The 14,701-nt window shown below is 46.9% G+C and overlaps 6 protein-coding genes across 6 annotated transcripts; 2 read left to right on the forward strand and 4 right to left on the reverse strand.

Moving 5' to 3' along the window:
• Positions 1-992: 992 nt before the first annotated feature.
• LY89DRAFT_605656 (uncharacterized protein) lies at positions 993-2,611 on the forward strand. The gene is made up of 2 exons (XM_018210401.1): positions 993-2,175; positions 2,225-2,611. Exons 1-2 carry the CDS (start codon positions 1,065-1,067, stop codon positions 2,440-2,442), a joined length of 1,329 nt encoding a protein of 442 aa, XP_018077368.1. The 5' UTR covers positions 993-1,064; the 3' UTR covers positions 2,443-2,611.
• A 60-nt stretch (positions 2,612-2,671) lies between these two features.
• LY89DRAFT_776838 (uncharacterized protein) lies at positions 2,672-3,060 on the reverse strand (the record flags this gene model as incomplete). The annotated part of the gene is made up of 2 exons (XM_018222084.1): positions 2,672-2,882; positions 2,947-3,060. 2 exons carry the CDS (start codon positions 3,058-3,060, stop codon positions 2,703-2,705), a joined length of 294 nt encoding a protein of 97 aa, XP_018077369.1. The 3' UTR covers positions 2,672-2,702.
• A 516-nt stretch (positions 3,061-3,576) lies between these two features.
• Positions 3,577-6,314, reverse strand: LY89DRAFT_635115 (uncharacterized protein). Its single transcript, XM_018211426.1, has 3 exons — positions 4,734-6,314; positions 4,407-4,687; positions 3,577-4,354 (listed from the first exon to the last, which is right to left on the reverse strand). Exons 1-3 carry the CDS (start codon positions 5,886-5,888, stop codon positions 3,850-3,852), a joined length of 1,941 nt encoding a protein of 646 aa, XP_018077370.1. The 5' UTR covers positions 5,889-6,314; the 3' UTR covers positions 3,577-3,849.
• Positions 6,315-6,586: 272 nt separating this feature from the next.
• LY89DRAFT_164657 (P-loop containing nucleoside triphosphate hydrolase protein) lies at positions 6,587-9,492 on the reverse strand. The gene is made up of 4 exons (XM_018205519.1): positions 8,728-9,492; positions 8,421-8,679; positions 7,606-8,278; positions 6,587-7,523 (listed from the first exon to the last, which is right to left on the reverse strand). Exons 1-4 carry the CDS (start codon positions 9,198-9,200, stop codon positions 7,006-7,008), a joined length of 1,923 nt encoding a protein of 640 aa, XP_018077371.1. The 5' UTR covers positions 9,201-9,492; the 3' UTR covers positions 6,587-7,005.
• Positions 9,493-10,058: 566 nt separating this feature from the next.
• LY89DRAFT_679837 (NAD-P-binding protein) lies at positions 10,059-11,454 on the forward strand. The gene is made up of 3 exons (XM_018213949.1): positions 10,059-10,879; positions 10,935-11,030; positions 11,083-11,454. The coding sequence occupies exons 1-3, from the start codon at positions 10,305-10,307 to the stop codon at positions 11,234-11,236; spliced, it is 825 nt and encodes a 274-aa protein (XP_018077372.1). The 5' UTR covers positions 10,059-10,304; the 3' UTR covers positions 11,237-11,454.
• An 880-nt stretch (positions 11,455-12,334) lies between these two features.
• Positions 12,335-14,004, reverse strand: LY89DRAFT_679838 (uncharacterized protein). The gene is made up of 2 exons (XM_018213950.1): positions 13,123-14,004; positions 12,335-12,978 (listed from the first exon to the last, which is right to left on the reverse strand). The coding sequence occupies exons 1-2, from the start codon at positions 13,960-13,962 to the stop codon at positions 12,532-12,534; spliced, it is 1,287 nt and encodes a 428-aa protein (XP_018077373.1). The 5' UTR covers positions 13,963-14,004; the 3' UTR covers positions 12,335-12,531.
• Positions 14,005-14,701: the final 697 nt, after the last annotated feature.

Genomic DNA, 14,701 nt, shown 5'->3' on the forward strand with positions numbered 1-14,701 from the left:
TTAGCAACTGCATGCTTCATTTGTACCTCTATAAAAAATCTTCCACTGCCGTGGGAGCGTGCCAAGAAGGACATCGACATAACAAGGGTGGTGTCGAAATCATGATTTCAAAAATACTGTACATTAATCCTCCTTTCATGTTGCTGTAAAATGTTGCAGGACTTTGGAGCTAACAAGCCTTCTGGCAAAACATGTAATCAAAGTCAAAAATGCCATGCCGTGTTGAAAATTGGACAGCACAAACTGGGGCGGCAACCCTCATTGAACCGCCGAGATACAATGACCTCCCGACTTGATGATATACATTCTCTTGCGCGGACTCGGCCCTTGGATTCTTGCAACACAATTCTGGCTTGTTTTTCTTCACCGTCCTCGTAACGAGACGAGGACATGGCTCAAGCGCTTTTCCTTCGCCAGCACTTTTGGCGGTTTGTGGTAATCTTTCTCAACCAAAAGTAAACGGACCTTTGTTTTGCTGACGTGATAATTCTTTGAAAAATAATCAATTGTACATAGCTTAAAATAACGGTTTACTCAATAATTCAAAGACTGGTTCCCACTGGGATATGCCAGATTTTCGGGACTAAGCATCATGATACCTGAAAATAGGGCTTAAGCGGAAAACGATCCAAAAGAACTGAAGGCATGCTGTGGGAAGAAAGGCCTCAGGTAGCAGAAAGCACATTTATCTTGAAGCACAATCCAGAACGGATCATGACTCGGTCAAGGTCACAATAACTGTACTTTCAGTTCTTGTATGTGTATCCGTGGAATCGAGAGTATCCGAAAATGGAACATAAGAAAATTTGGAAATTGGAAGACTGAAACCAGACCAAAGAATCTCTATCCTAGAATACGAAGAAGATATGAAAGGTTTGACGTTGAAGTTCCGAACTAAGGTATCCATCGAGGCTTAGCATAATCCCTGCTAACCCAGCCCAATTCGGCAAGGCCTAAATCATGAGCTCGATTAAAAAGTATCAAACTCACGGCACGAGATTTATCTGCCAGCACCATTGCGCCAACCCACGGTGCCCAGAGGATCTCTAAATACTTCGACAGTGATGAGCGTCTCACGGCCTGCACGATGTCTTTTATCCGCCCCTCCTGTGCCCTCGCTGCGGCCGCGGATACGATGTCAAAATCTTCATTCGTCCCCTAGCCACCGCGAACGACGGCGGCCGAAGTTTCCCAGCGTGAAGGCATCTGATATGGGACTCATTTCGACCCCCAAAACACCTGGAGAGCTTGGAAAGCTTTTCAAGCCGTATACGTTCGAAGAGAAGAAAGCTTTGGCGAAGAAATACACCCCGGAGCAGCTTGAAGCTATTGAAGCTGGAGAGAAGGCGATCAATCCTTCACATCTTGGACGCAGAGGCGTGATTCGTTCAGATATGGGGACTCTGCCATACATTGAGGATTTTAGTAGGACGAGACCGCTTCTGGATAATCAGCAAAAGTACAAGGGGCCCATTGATCCCAATATCAGGTTCATGACACCAGGCGAGTCGCACGCTGCAATGGCCAACACCTGGCAGGAATATGGAAATGAGAAGAAGGCTTGGGAGTCTCTGCAGTCAAAGAAGCCCAAAAAGGAATCAATAAGCGGCATGGGCGAAGAACTCGGCCTGAATAAATCGGGCATATATGTACCGGAGGAGCGACTCGACGAGATGAAGACCAGCGATCGAGAACCTTGGTTCGTGGGGACAGATGGCAAATTCATACCACGAAACCAAACCCCAATGGCCTTTGCACCCGGCCTTCCCAGGAGATTCTCAGACGAAGAAGACGCCGCAATTGAGAAAGATGAGGAGGACGTCGACCCCAGAGATCCTGATGGTATCTACAACAGATTGATCAAGTCATCGGGCTTGACCCTGGACGAAATATTGAATTACAATGTGAAGATCTTGGTTAGGCATCGTGTGGTCAACCAAACTCGTTTGGGCAAAATTGCCAGCGTTTACTGTCTTGCGATTGCTGGGAACGGCAATGGCAGATTAGGTATTGGGGAGGCGAAAGGTCAGGAAGCCGAAGAGACGCAGGCCAATGCTAGGATCGCAGCAATCCGCGCCATGCAGCCTATTCCACGGTATGAAGAGAGGACCATATTTGGGGAGGTGGATGCAAAGGTGTCTGCTGTTGAGCTAAAACTTATGTCTAGACCGCCAGGTAAGCACTTTCCTCTCTATTGAACCGAATTGTATCTAATATCTGCTAGGATTTGGCCTCCGCTGCCAGCACTTAATTTTCGAAATGGCTCGAGCAGCAGGAATCCACGACCTCGCAGCCAAAGTCCCCAGATCACGAAACAAGATGAACACAGTCAAGGCAGCCTACAAAGCCATGTTGACGCAAAGAATACCAGACGAGATTGCTCGGGGTAGAGGCAAGAAGTTGGTAGATGTGAGAAAAGTGTATTATGGTGGCCGTGTATAATATTTTGTATGTTGTACATTGTCGAGGATGTATGTATGTACGAGTACAGAGGTTGCATAGACCAGGCGCAGCATAGCGTGAGCACCCAATAGCCTTGCAATTGTATACCTCGTTCCTCCGCTGATATATGGGTATCTTCGTATGTGCGGTAATTCGTGTCGCGTCTGTTCTCTTCCCTCCAAGCATCTTTCCTCGTAGCCATCCTTATATGCCCCAATGCCCTCACTGACAAGCCCAAACCCATCCAACCAATCTCCCCTTCAGCCATCCTGACTCCCACCCCCCTGATCCCCCGAATAAATCTCCTGCTGCAACACAATACTATAAACACTAGCCTTCAACAACGTAAACACCAAACTAGTCTTCCTCTCCAACTGCCTCAACCCATCCAGTATCTCCGCCGTCGGCTTCCCGGCCATTGTGTCAAGAAGACTTGCTAACTATTCATTCCTCTTGATTAACATTGTTTCTTTTCCGTTCGGGGGAGAAGGGGGGGGGGAATACCTTCTTCATGTTCTCAGCTAGGCGTTCGTACTCGTCCAACACGTCTTGTTCAAGGGGAGATAGTTCCTCATTTGCGGGAATGGAGAGCGTGGTGTTTGGGTCTGAGGGCTCCATTTTTGGGGGATGATGGAGAGAGGATGTGGGTTGGTTGTGTACTTCTTTTAATCGCGGTGCAATCGCGTCGAGTTTGAAGAAGACGTGAACGCGACCCCGCAGATCACGTGTTGAGCAAGGGAGTCGGAGGAGGAAAGATTGTAGGTTGATTTGAAGAATTTATCTGTTTTAGTGAATTGTAGATAGAAAGAGTTCACTTTTTCAATTGGCAGAGTTGATAAGAGGTTGGGTTGAACTATAGTAAATAAAGTAGACAGTCGTCTTGATCTTCAGCCAACAATAAACTCAAGTGCATTGGTTAAGACCAAGCTCGAGATTTGTTGGAGGAATAGTATTTTTGCAAGCCATACATCTGGATTTTGGGCCGGACAATGAAAATTGATTTGTGATGTCAACAATTTGGGACACTACGAGACGAGAATGTTTGTCGATATTTGTTACATCTAATTATTAGCAGGATAGTAGGAGAGAAAGTTGCTAACAGACATTGTGCTGGTTTCTCTTGCCATCCAATATCGGGGTTGAGTTGTGAAAGCATCAGTAGTAATGACATTTTGCTGATTTGGGACATTATACCCTCACAATTATCCAAAGCAAGATAAGATATTGTGAGGCATTTATAGACTTAGCAAATCTGGAACATCAAGAAAATAAAAAATGGGAGTCAAGCAAAAGAATAGATTTCCCAGGTATCCAAATATACGCTTCGCAACTCCAACTCTAACAAAATAAATAACATCATCATAAGTCATAAATAAATACTTTTACATCCCTTCCCACAAAGTCAAGTTAATTAAGCAATTGCAACTCCTCCATAATAGTTTGATCCTCAATCATACTCCTCATAACCTCATCATCCGACAGATTAGACCAGAAACCCACTTCGGCCGCGTGTTTCTTGTTTGCGTAAATCTCCCGCGCTACGCCTTTTACCTGATCGAAAGCCTTTCCGGCAGAAGGCCAGATTTGCCATAGGGATTTTAGAGCGCCGGTGTTGAGACGGAGTTGTTGCTTGAGGTCGTCGTCGTGGATTCCGGGCATGAGGACGGACCAACATGAGAGATGTACTATTGACGCCAGTGTGACGACGCAGGTGAAGAAATGGGTGTGTTTGACGAGGGGGACTGGGAGTTGAATTAATTTTGAAATATCTTGAGCGGCTTGAATGGTTTTTGCGGCGTGGACGTTGTAGGATTGGCCGGGCACGATGGGTTTGTGGGGAGCGCAGGAAGTGACATTTCTGGCGACGGTGGAATCGAGCTCAGAATGCTCACGGTGAAGCAGGATCGTTGTTCTAAATCTACGTTAGCATTACCTTATGATAACCCGAAGGGACTTTGGCTTACGCTTCAGTGATCATATGGGCTTGAAATAGCATCTCATCAAGTTGACCATCACTGTTCACAAAGTCTTTCTTCGACTCTGGCAAGTGCAACCTCCAATTAACCAAATAAGCATCAATCCTCTCGATGGTGGGAACATCTGGCATCATGATTTGTCTAGAAGACAATACCCGACCTAGATTCCGAATTGCAGCGATTCGATATGTGAAAGAGGAATAGTAGAAATCTCTCCCATCAAATGATTCATCATCGAAGTCCTCAATTGAATGAGGAATTGGTATTTGCTACGAGTGTTAGCGTCGAAAGGAGAGATATGATATTTTGACTTACTCCGGAAGCGAATTCCTTCTCTTCACAAGGTAGAGCTACATCAGCTGGAATCTCTTTCATGCGAAAAGTGCTCTTCTGATGAACGCCAGCAATCATGCCATCGACGATATAAAGTTCCCACCACGTTCGGCGCCAACTTTCTGACAAGACATCTGAACCTCCTCCATTCATGAAAGCGTAGTCTCGCTTATTCATCCCAAGCTCCAAGGCAATGTCTTGAGCATCAAGGAGAACCTGAAGTGCTTTTTCTTGATATGTGCGACCATCGAGGCCAATGGCCAGAATGAGCATAGCTTGTACCTTGAATCCATCTTTCGGGTATTTAGGGTCGTAGACAGAACGCTCAGCTGCCTCCTCCAAAGTCTCCATTGGAGCTTGGGGTACATAAAACGAGCCCACATAACGCATGCAAGCCTCCAGATGGACAAGGAGCTCGGGCTTCTCTTTCCGGAGTGCGTAGAAGCTATTCCGAGATAATATAAACGGGTGAGCCGGATAAAAGTGGTAGAAGAAGGCTTCGATACACCGTTCTCGAAGGTTCAAACCAGACGGCAATGGTTTCGGCTCAAAAGAAACCAACTCTTGGCTTATATCAAACAGCGGCAGATCGACAGCGCGAGGCAAGGTCATCAACCTGTGATCTGGAGGAGTGGCTAAACCACTTGGGACATTTGGTGTCGTTCTCACAATCGGCGCTCCATTTGGATGCACCAAGGGACAGCTCCTATCGATGGTTCCCACTACTGAGGCAGCCTTGCCTAGGGCGCCATTGCGGCGGGGGCCTTTGAAGCCTCGACGACTTCGCACATAAACACACTCAAAGCTGTTGGAAGAGCATCTCGTACATGGATTCAAGCCGTCGCATTTGAGATGCTTGGATCGACACTGAACACAAGCAGATGGGACTGTGGCCCGCTCTCGGTTCTGGTCGGGTCGCGAGGAGGTGATTGATGTTCCACGTTCATTTTGAGACTGGGATTGGGACTCTGGTCCAGCGTCGTCGGAGTTAGGGGACGTGGAGGAGGGCCCGCGGCCATTGACGGTCGTCGCTGTCTCGACATTATCAGGTACGTGAACCAGCTGTATCTCAGCCGCTGGTTGCTCCATTTCCACGGCAGTGACGGCAGAAGTGATCTTGTTCGGCGACCAAGACATGAAGTGCAGATTATGCGAGATGGTTTATTACAAGAGCGTGCGGCGGCGACCCGACCCCATGCAAGAACTAAATACCGTCGAATGATTGAGCACGAGCGAGAGAGGTGCAGCAGCCTGTGCAGTGCAGGGCTCAGCGATTCCTAGCGATTCCCGAGGTCACCGAACACAGAACAGAGTTGTCGACGGGAAGTGTCAATGTACCTAACCATTTACGAGGATGAGCGGCGGTCGACGTGTGCTGGTACGACTGCAATCGACATAGTGAGTGGCTTGTTGGAGACGTACAGATCAAAGAGGAGAATTTGATATCCTCAATGGTGGGAGCGGGCGTGGTACAGTTCGAGGTCCCATGGTTCGCTTGAAGCATTGTGATTTGTTTCCCACCTGTTTCAAAGGTGGGACCTGCCCTGGCTCTTGTGTAATTTTCACGTGTGGAGTGACGGCGGGTTGTGAATACAGTCTCTTGCCAGACCGATCTTTCTCTGAACTATTTGCAATAGTCGTGTGCTACCTACGGCGACATCTCTAGAGCCAAAGGGACCTGACGGTAAGACGTTTTCATGTCACGTGAGAGTATGTAGAGAAACTTTGCAAGCTCAGATTGAAGGATTTGAAGTACTTCATATAGAGTACTGTATTTTATTAGGAGGAGAGTTGAAGCATATTGTGTTGGAGTGAGTATAGTTTCAAGTATAGTGAGTATAATTCCAATCACAGCTGAAACTTGATGTAGGTATGTTAGAAGCCTTACCTAAATATTGTTCCGGATCTGAATACACCCAGGCCTCGCTTTTGAGGGGAAATGTGTCCCAGATATGTTATGCAAGCAAGTTTAATTGCAGCTATGCTGGGGCTCTGTATGTACTATGACTTCTGGATCTATATTCTTCATCCCCAAAAGCTTTCGATTGTCCAACGTGAAAGACTGATATCTTCGCTAATATGAGAATCTAGCATTCAAAATGAGACAGCAACCTTCACCGACGATATATCATGAAGGAACCACCTATAAACAACAATCAACCCTCTGGTTATCCACCAACATATGCTTGAGTGACATCAACGCATACGAGTTTGGGGTATCTCCTACAAAACGCCTTTCGCCAAATAACACGCATCACTTTCGTGCCCACAACACGAGCCAACCAAGCAAACGATAGCCCAAGACGATGGCCAATAGAATACCAACCCACTTTCCGGTATTTCCTGTGTGGTAGTCATACTGGTCCAAGACCGCTTGTCCTGGAACCAAGCACTCAGAGGATAGGTCGGTCTGGAACATGCATTGGCAGTCACTGCCGCACGTGTAATTTCTGTATGCGAATTCATTGACCATCATGCCCTGGAAGACGTAGGTTTGATAGTCGATGTAGTGGAACACGTAGCGCCAAAAGACGTTCAGGATCTTAGGGGAAACCATGAAGCCGTCGACAGACATCCATAATCCATTCGCGAAAGCTGTCAAGGCAAGAGACACCACAAAGATGGGGAACAAAGAGCTAATGAAGACCACCAGTGATTCGGCAGCAACCAGATCGAGAAAGAGCCACATGACCCAAGTGAAGAAAGCGCCAGCTGTGGGCCGGAAGTTGGACAGCCAATAGGCCACGACGCTGAACAGGAGACTGATGATGACTAAATTAGGGTTAGCACTAAGCATACGAGTGGGTTTTTCTGCTAGGCAAAGGAAATCAAGATTTTGTAAAGGGGAGCTCACAAAGGTACGGAAGGCCAATCAGGAAGTTGCCAATCATGAACGCAGTAGGTCCGTACAGACCGTTAGCACGCTCTTTGATATAAGTCGCTCGGTCCTCCAGGAACGCTGGTATATAGGCGACAGCCATGAAAGACATGAAGGCAGATCCGAAGAATATTGCATTCGTGACCGGTTGGATGTCAGCTTGATCAGCCTTGAGACGTAACCAAACAGTTCCCATCATGACGGCTAGCCCAACATACATCGCAATACGAATACCATAGGCCACAATGTCCCGGTAGCTCTTGATGAATGATCTGTGAACTAAGGACATGACCACAACTGGCAGATTGCTTTTGGATGGTTTGATATCAACTAAGGTCTCGGCAGGCATAGAACCGACGCGTTTCGAAAGCTCAACAGCTGAGTCAGACCCAGCCCAGAACTTCTGCATCTCATCCAGACGTGCAATGGCAGAAGATTGGTCAGCGGCGAAATCGGTGTTCATCATTTCCAGAAGAAACTCGGCAGGGTTAGTGTGGAATGGCATAGCATATCCCATGCTCTCGAAATGTGGTGCAACCCCATCCACTTGTCCGAAATAGTGCGACTTGCCAGCTGACAGGAGGAGTAACTTGTCGAACATCTGGAAGGTCGAAGTTGAAGGCTGGTGGATGCTAGCAATAACAATCAACTAAGAACAAATCAGCTTCTGTGATGTGAACATTACTCCCGACGTTAAGGTAAATGAAACATGCTAAAGAGTACATGGCAGCATCAATGTGTCTCGGTCGCTCGAGTCCTCTGGATCGTTCAAAGAAAGACGCCATACTCACATTATTTCGCTTTGCTACTTCCTTGATGAAGGAAACAACTTCAAAGCTTGCGGCAGAGTCAAGACCACTGGTAGGCTCATCCAAGAACAGCATCTTCGGGGCAGTGATGAGTTGACTGGCAACACTGAGACGGCGTTTCTGACCACCGCTGATGCCCTTGCGAATTGGCGTACCGATGATAGAATGGGCCTGGTTCCTCAAACCAAATGAATCAAGAAGTCCGTCAATCCTTCGTATCCGCTCAGTCTTGCTCAAGGCGCTAGATGACAGTCAGAAAATTGATCTGTGGGCCGTATGGGCGACTTACTTCTTATGAGCCAGACGAGCTGCGAAGTGCATCGTCTCACGGACAGTGAGAGATCCAATGAGGGCGTCTTCCTGCTCTACAAAGCTGCTCATGCGTCGAAAAGCGCCAGTGGACGGGCTGGTACCATTGACTAAGGTGTTACCTTCGACCTTGGCTCCGGTAGCGGCATCTCTGTGGGCGAGGACGTTCAACAGAGTTGTCTTTCCACAACCACTAGGTCCCATCAAAGCACATATCTCTCCGGCCCCGACAATGCCATCGATGTTGTGAAGAATTATCTTGGGTTCCTTCGTTTTATGGTCCTTGACGATGACTGATACGCCCGACCAAGAGTAATTACGGACCGTGTCGTTCAAAAGATGGCCCTCGTCGAGAGTCTGCTGTTCGATGTCGACGTTGAATGCATCTTGAGGAAGGACTTTGTAAGTACTCTCCGGCTCAAAGCGCGTCTGAGCAGCAGAAGTATCACTCATCTTGTAGTGACACGACGCGTTGCTAATTGATTTGCGTACTCTCAGTGAAGAATCGGGAATTCAAAAGAGTAATGTGACGGGATGAAAGCGTATTTGAAGGACGAAGGAGGAAGTTGAGGAGGTTGTGTATTGAAGGACAGATTTATTCGAGACAAAACACTCTGGAAGAAAGAGCGGCCGAACGCCTTTGGCTGAATGCTGCAGCAGACTTACCTTCTACTTATGGCTCCTACCCTCGGCCACGACTAACTACTAGTCTAACTCCTAGCTCTTAAAATTTGGATCGGGCTGGCTGGTAGGAGTCTGTTGCATCTTGAGATTGAGGCTGAGAGCCCGAGTGCAGGAATGAACATCGTGCATTCCATTGTCAAGGTCACCGCAGCCTATCACGAATCAAACAGAGTCCCAGATTGAAGCCCGCTTACCCACAGACTCTAGCCTTACGACCGTGTTCCTAATCACTTGCGACTTAGTGGTTTCCCAATCGTATGAGTACTTGCTGCATGCTTAGGGCAGGAGGAGATCCACGAATAACAACGTTGGCGAGGTCGCCGAAGCAGCTCTCTGTCCGGGGTAATGACATTCCAAGCTCAAGGCAAACCCGAAATTACTTTTTGTTTCTTTATGTTGTATGATTAGAAGAGCTCGGGTGCGCCGTTTTGGTGACAGGTGGAGAGCTGAAGATATACGTTCTTTTCGACAAGTGGTGCGACTGATTGTTGTACAGACAATGTTGTACCAAGGAGCGTTGGACTTTCTTCACGAGCAAGTTTTGGCGTTCTGGTGTCGACCAAAGTGGGGCTCTGTTGGATGAGACGGGGCAAAGCGATGCACTACATCACACTAACAATAGTGCATCTTAGGTGCTTCTATCTTTAATATCAACGCGGAGGAGCAAAGAAGCACTATCAATGCTCCTTCGAGGCGTCTGCCAACTGACTGACAAGGCAATGGCTGCTGCCAGATATGCTTGAGAGCGGTGAGTCTTGTCAGCTCGAGAGTCAACCACAAACACTAGTGTGGAGTCGACCACAATCACCAATGTGGAAGTCGACCTTTTCGAATCAATACCACGGATAACCGCAATTGGTACCACGACAAGCAATGGACCTTTCCCTGAACCTCGAAGGCACTCATGTGCTCATTACTGGCGGTACGGGATTCATAGGATCTGCCACGGTTGATGCACTACTCGCAGCAGGTGCCAACGTCACCTCTTTGGATCTACGTCCCCCCCCACCTACGACGACTGCCTCCAGCTTCAGTTACATCTCCTGCGATATTTCTTCGGAAGATGCTCTGACCAAAGCTTTTGCCCTTGCATCAGAGAAGCACGGTCCTATAGCATGTTGTATAGCATTAGCTTCACTCGATCTCTCAGTGTTGCACCATCATGAGAGTCTGGCAGACATGGTGGTGGAGCAGTGGCGGAGGACACACAAGATCAACGTCGAGGGAACCTTCTTGACAGCCCGAACATGGCTGAGACAATTGAGAGAATACTCAAAGGTCGACCAAGCAAAAGAACTCAAGAACGTGAGTCTGATAATCGTGGGAAGCGAAAGTGGCCATTTTGGAGAAAGGGGAAATGCCGATTATGCTTCTGGCAAGAGTGCCGTGCAGGGCGGGTTCGTCCGAAGCTTGATGGGCGACGTAGCCCGAATCTGGCCAGGAGCGAGGTGAGTGGCTTTCCTGCCGGTTGCCGAAACCAACGAGACTGCTGATACGGACAAGAGTAAACGCCGTTGCTCCAGGACCAGTGGATACCCCACAGTTCAAAAATGAATGTGCAGCGAATCCAGACCAGCTTTGGCTAGATGCCCAAGCTACGTATGTGGACCGTGTTAAGAAGTGGTCGCGGTGTTCTGCTAATGTGCCACAGGGTAGCACTTAAACAGCCAGTACCACCAGAGAGCGTGGCGAAGAGTATATTGTTCCTCGCTAGCGAGAATTGGAGTGGTAGCATAACGGGCCAGATCTTGAACGTCGATTCTGGGAAGCAGGGAAAGGTGATGTGGATGCAGAAGGAGTGCTGAGAATAAGGTGAGACAGAGGACCGCACAGCAAACGCAAAGAGCATTCAGGTGAGCCTCGTAGCGGTAAGGTCATCCCGTCTGTGGTGCATTGCATGATTGGTGGATGTGGAAAGTGACACAAAGCCAATGGGATTAATATAGAGTCTATATACCTATCGTATTAATTCTTTTTTAATATATATCCTTATGAACAACTGAAGGCAGGATATCCTTTGGGGGACTATGTCTAATTTCAACATTAATATTTTATACCCAATAAAGTTATAAAGTTAAGCGTAGTCCATTTCATAAATTAGTGACAAAACACAAGGCAAGTATTTAGTCCACATACCTTAATCAATGTCTTCTTAGGGGAGGCTTGAGGGACCATGTCTTATAAAGCCTAGTCCCTTATTCCAGACAATTACTTAGGAAACCAATTAATGCGGTATTCCAGATATCACTTATCCATATGTCGTGCTCTCAAAGTCCAATTGAAGCATCAATGGAATCGCAAATGTATGCGAATCATCACATACACTGCATGCACTCATGTCTCTTTATCATGACCTACCTTTAGAGTCTATTCCGTCCAGCCCTAGCTATGTCTCCTTTCCCGCTTACCTTGCTGCAATCTCCCCTTAAGCAACTTTACTTTGTGGAACGCTAAGGTAAAGCGAAGTGGTTGACATGTAACGATGGTGCTTATCTGGATTCATATATCGTGGGCTGGTTAGAGCTGAGCGGGTAAGCAACCAGTTTGTGGTGGGAAGAGAGATGCTTATTGGGATCCGTATAAACGCCAGGTGGTAGTGCCTGAAATCTGAACTATAATCGTAATCATAATGGTATTCTTGTCGGTGCTAAAGAGGTGCTTGGCGAGGTGATGGATCGCGAAGTGTTGCGTGGTGAACTGATCCTTGGCAACGGAAGCGAGCTGTAAATAGGGGTCGGTACCTGATGGGTATTTTAGCGCAGTATTTGGGAGGGCGTTGCTCACCATGTCCTATAATTTTGATTAGATTATATCACCCAAGGCAAAAGTAGGAGGTATTAAGAAAAAGCAGAAACTTTTTTTGTGTTCTATCCTCTACAATCGAATCCGTATGATTGGACATCCTCTACCAATTGCAGACAATAAAAACCTTTTCGATACAGCACCAAGACACCAACGCACCGAAGCAAGAAAGCAAGATTCGGGAACCAGTATTGTGCAGAAGACAAGACGCAAGATGGCCGAGTGACAGCTCCGCTAGTGGGGTATTCTCTCCACATACCTTGAACGCCTCCTCGACCACCAATCACCAGCAGTAGAACTAGCACACGCGGCCATCCAGGTTACTTAGAGACTGTTCAAATCGTTGCTGATAATAATCTCTCCCGACTCCGAGCAAATTGACTTCTTGATAAGCCTCAATCGCCTTCTGTAGCTCTTCTATACGTTCTGTGTCTCTCTTGTTTTGGTTGCGGATGGTCTCTTGTCGTTGAGCGCTCTCTGTCCGACTCGAGTGTAGTTGTGCCACGGCAATGTTCATATCCCTGACCGTCTCTTGGCTTTTTTCAACAAGTTTCGCTTTATGGAGGTGCTGGAGCTCGAGTTGCCCCTGCAACTCGGATATTTGCTTGCACACCCTTTCGTGAGCCTTGTAGATATCAGCCTGAGATAAGTGTGCCATACAGTCGTGAACTTCTTTCTCTGTCCCGAAGTTCATAGCCTTCGATTCGGATTGGTTTTCGTCTCCACATTTCAGAGTGTTATCCGTCTGCAGCCGTTGAACGAATTAGCAAGTATAGTTCCTAACAACATGAGAGAGGGGTTTTCAACCAAGGGGTCACCAAATGTGGTGGTGCTGCCCAGAACCTCAAGAAGAAAGATAGATGATTCATTTCGTAAAGGTAAGACCAACTCTGTACTGCAAGGAAATGTCTTGGCCAGGCTGGAAAGGAGAGGCCGTTTTTGTGTCTGCTATGCTGGATCCATGATCTATGTGTTTGGCCGAAGCAATCTTCGCGTCAAAAGTGTGATTCGTCGATTTCAAAGTATGTACTTCCTTGCGTAGAACCTCACCCTCCATTCTCGCGATCGTCCGAACTTTTTCAATTTCCATGTCCTTCTTGTTTTTCAGAGTCAATAACTCTCGATTCGCTGAATTACGAATATTCTGGATGTCCTTTTTATGCCGCGCCACCAGCACCTCCTCTTGCACATCGACCAAAACTTTCAGACTATTGTTATCTTGTTTCAAATTTCGCGTCTCTGCTTCAAGGTCTTTGGTCTGCTTCCCGAGACAGGAAATCTCTCTTCGGAGGGAACGAAACACTTCTCCGAAAAGTGTAGGGTAGGATGCCATAAGATTGTGCATACATTTCCTGATCTCATTCCGCACCTTCTCGCCGCTACAGATGAATAATGCCTGTAACATATTAAAGTGTATGAAAAGCTGGAATTGGTAGGTATTGACGTTACTCAATCCTATTGCTTGCTTCGCGGCTTCGATGACTTGGGGATCAGACTCGATGTCTTCAAGATCAGGCTCGAAATCGTCAATTATAGAGGTAGTGGTACTGATATTATCGAAGTCGCATGAGTCATCCGAAGAAGAATCGTCATCGTAAAGAGTGTCGTCTGGGTTGACCGACTTGAAATCTCCCATACCGCTCGTTTCGTCCGAAGAAGGATCATCGACGAGGATATATTCTCCATCGTCGACAGTGCTTGGAGGAAGTGGTAATTTTAAATAAGACATGATGCTGTAATGAATGGGTGGCGATTAGAGCTAGGCAGTTCTCGATGTGAATTTGTTCAAAGTTGAAGAATGAAAAGCTGTGAAGAGAAGAAGGGCATTATATGGCATCATATATCTCTGTGTACAAGCATAGGTGTCATTATGAGTCTACTAGTCATATCATGACGAAGTTTTTTTTTAGACAAGAAGACCATAGGATCTTCACAGTAAATGCGAGTCTCGCCAACTCAAAACTAGCTCCGAATAGGAAAGGGGGTGAAACTTGGGGTACCAACAATTGAGATACAAGCAGAATCACATTATCTGAACTTCCATACTCTTGTACAAATGTTATCGATGCCATATGCCTCCAAGATTTCGGAAACTCGTGGTCCCGCCTAAAAGAGGTGTCATGCTTCTGAACACTCAATTTTTTTGGATGTGAACAATTTTTGTACCTTTTTAAAATATTTGAGGCATTGCCTGGACCGTGAAAGCACTCGCCGCGGAAACGTAGGTAGTTGATAAAATTTGGATGGATGGATATTGGGTCCCAGAGTTGAAAGGTCGAGAAGAGCTTTGCGCACGCCTTTAATGTGGGAAGGAAGGAACTACTCATGAGGACCCCCACAAGCGCTATTTAGTGTACCGAAACAACGACTAAATCAACACACTAATAGTAGTTGCCTTACTTTTAATCTCAAGCCCAGATCAATGTCCCTTTCTTCGCCCTTCTCGATAAGTGGGGTAGGTATACCAG

This window comes from Mollisia scopiformis (assembly GCF_001500285.1).
Source record: "Mollisia scopiformis unplaced genomic scaffold LY89scaffold_2, whole genome shotgun sequence".
NCBI lineage: Eukaryota > Fungi > Ascomycota > Leotiomycetes > Helotiales > Mollisiaceae > Mollisia > Mollisia scopiformis.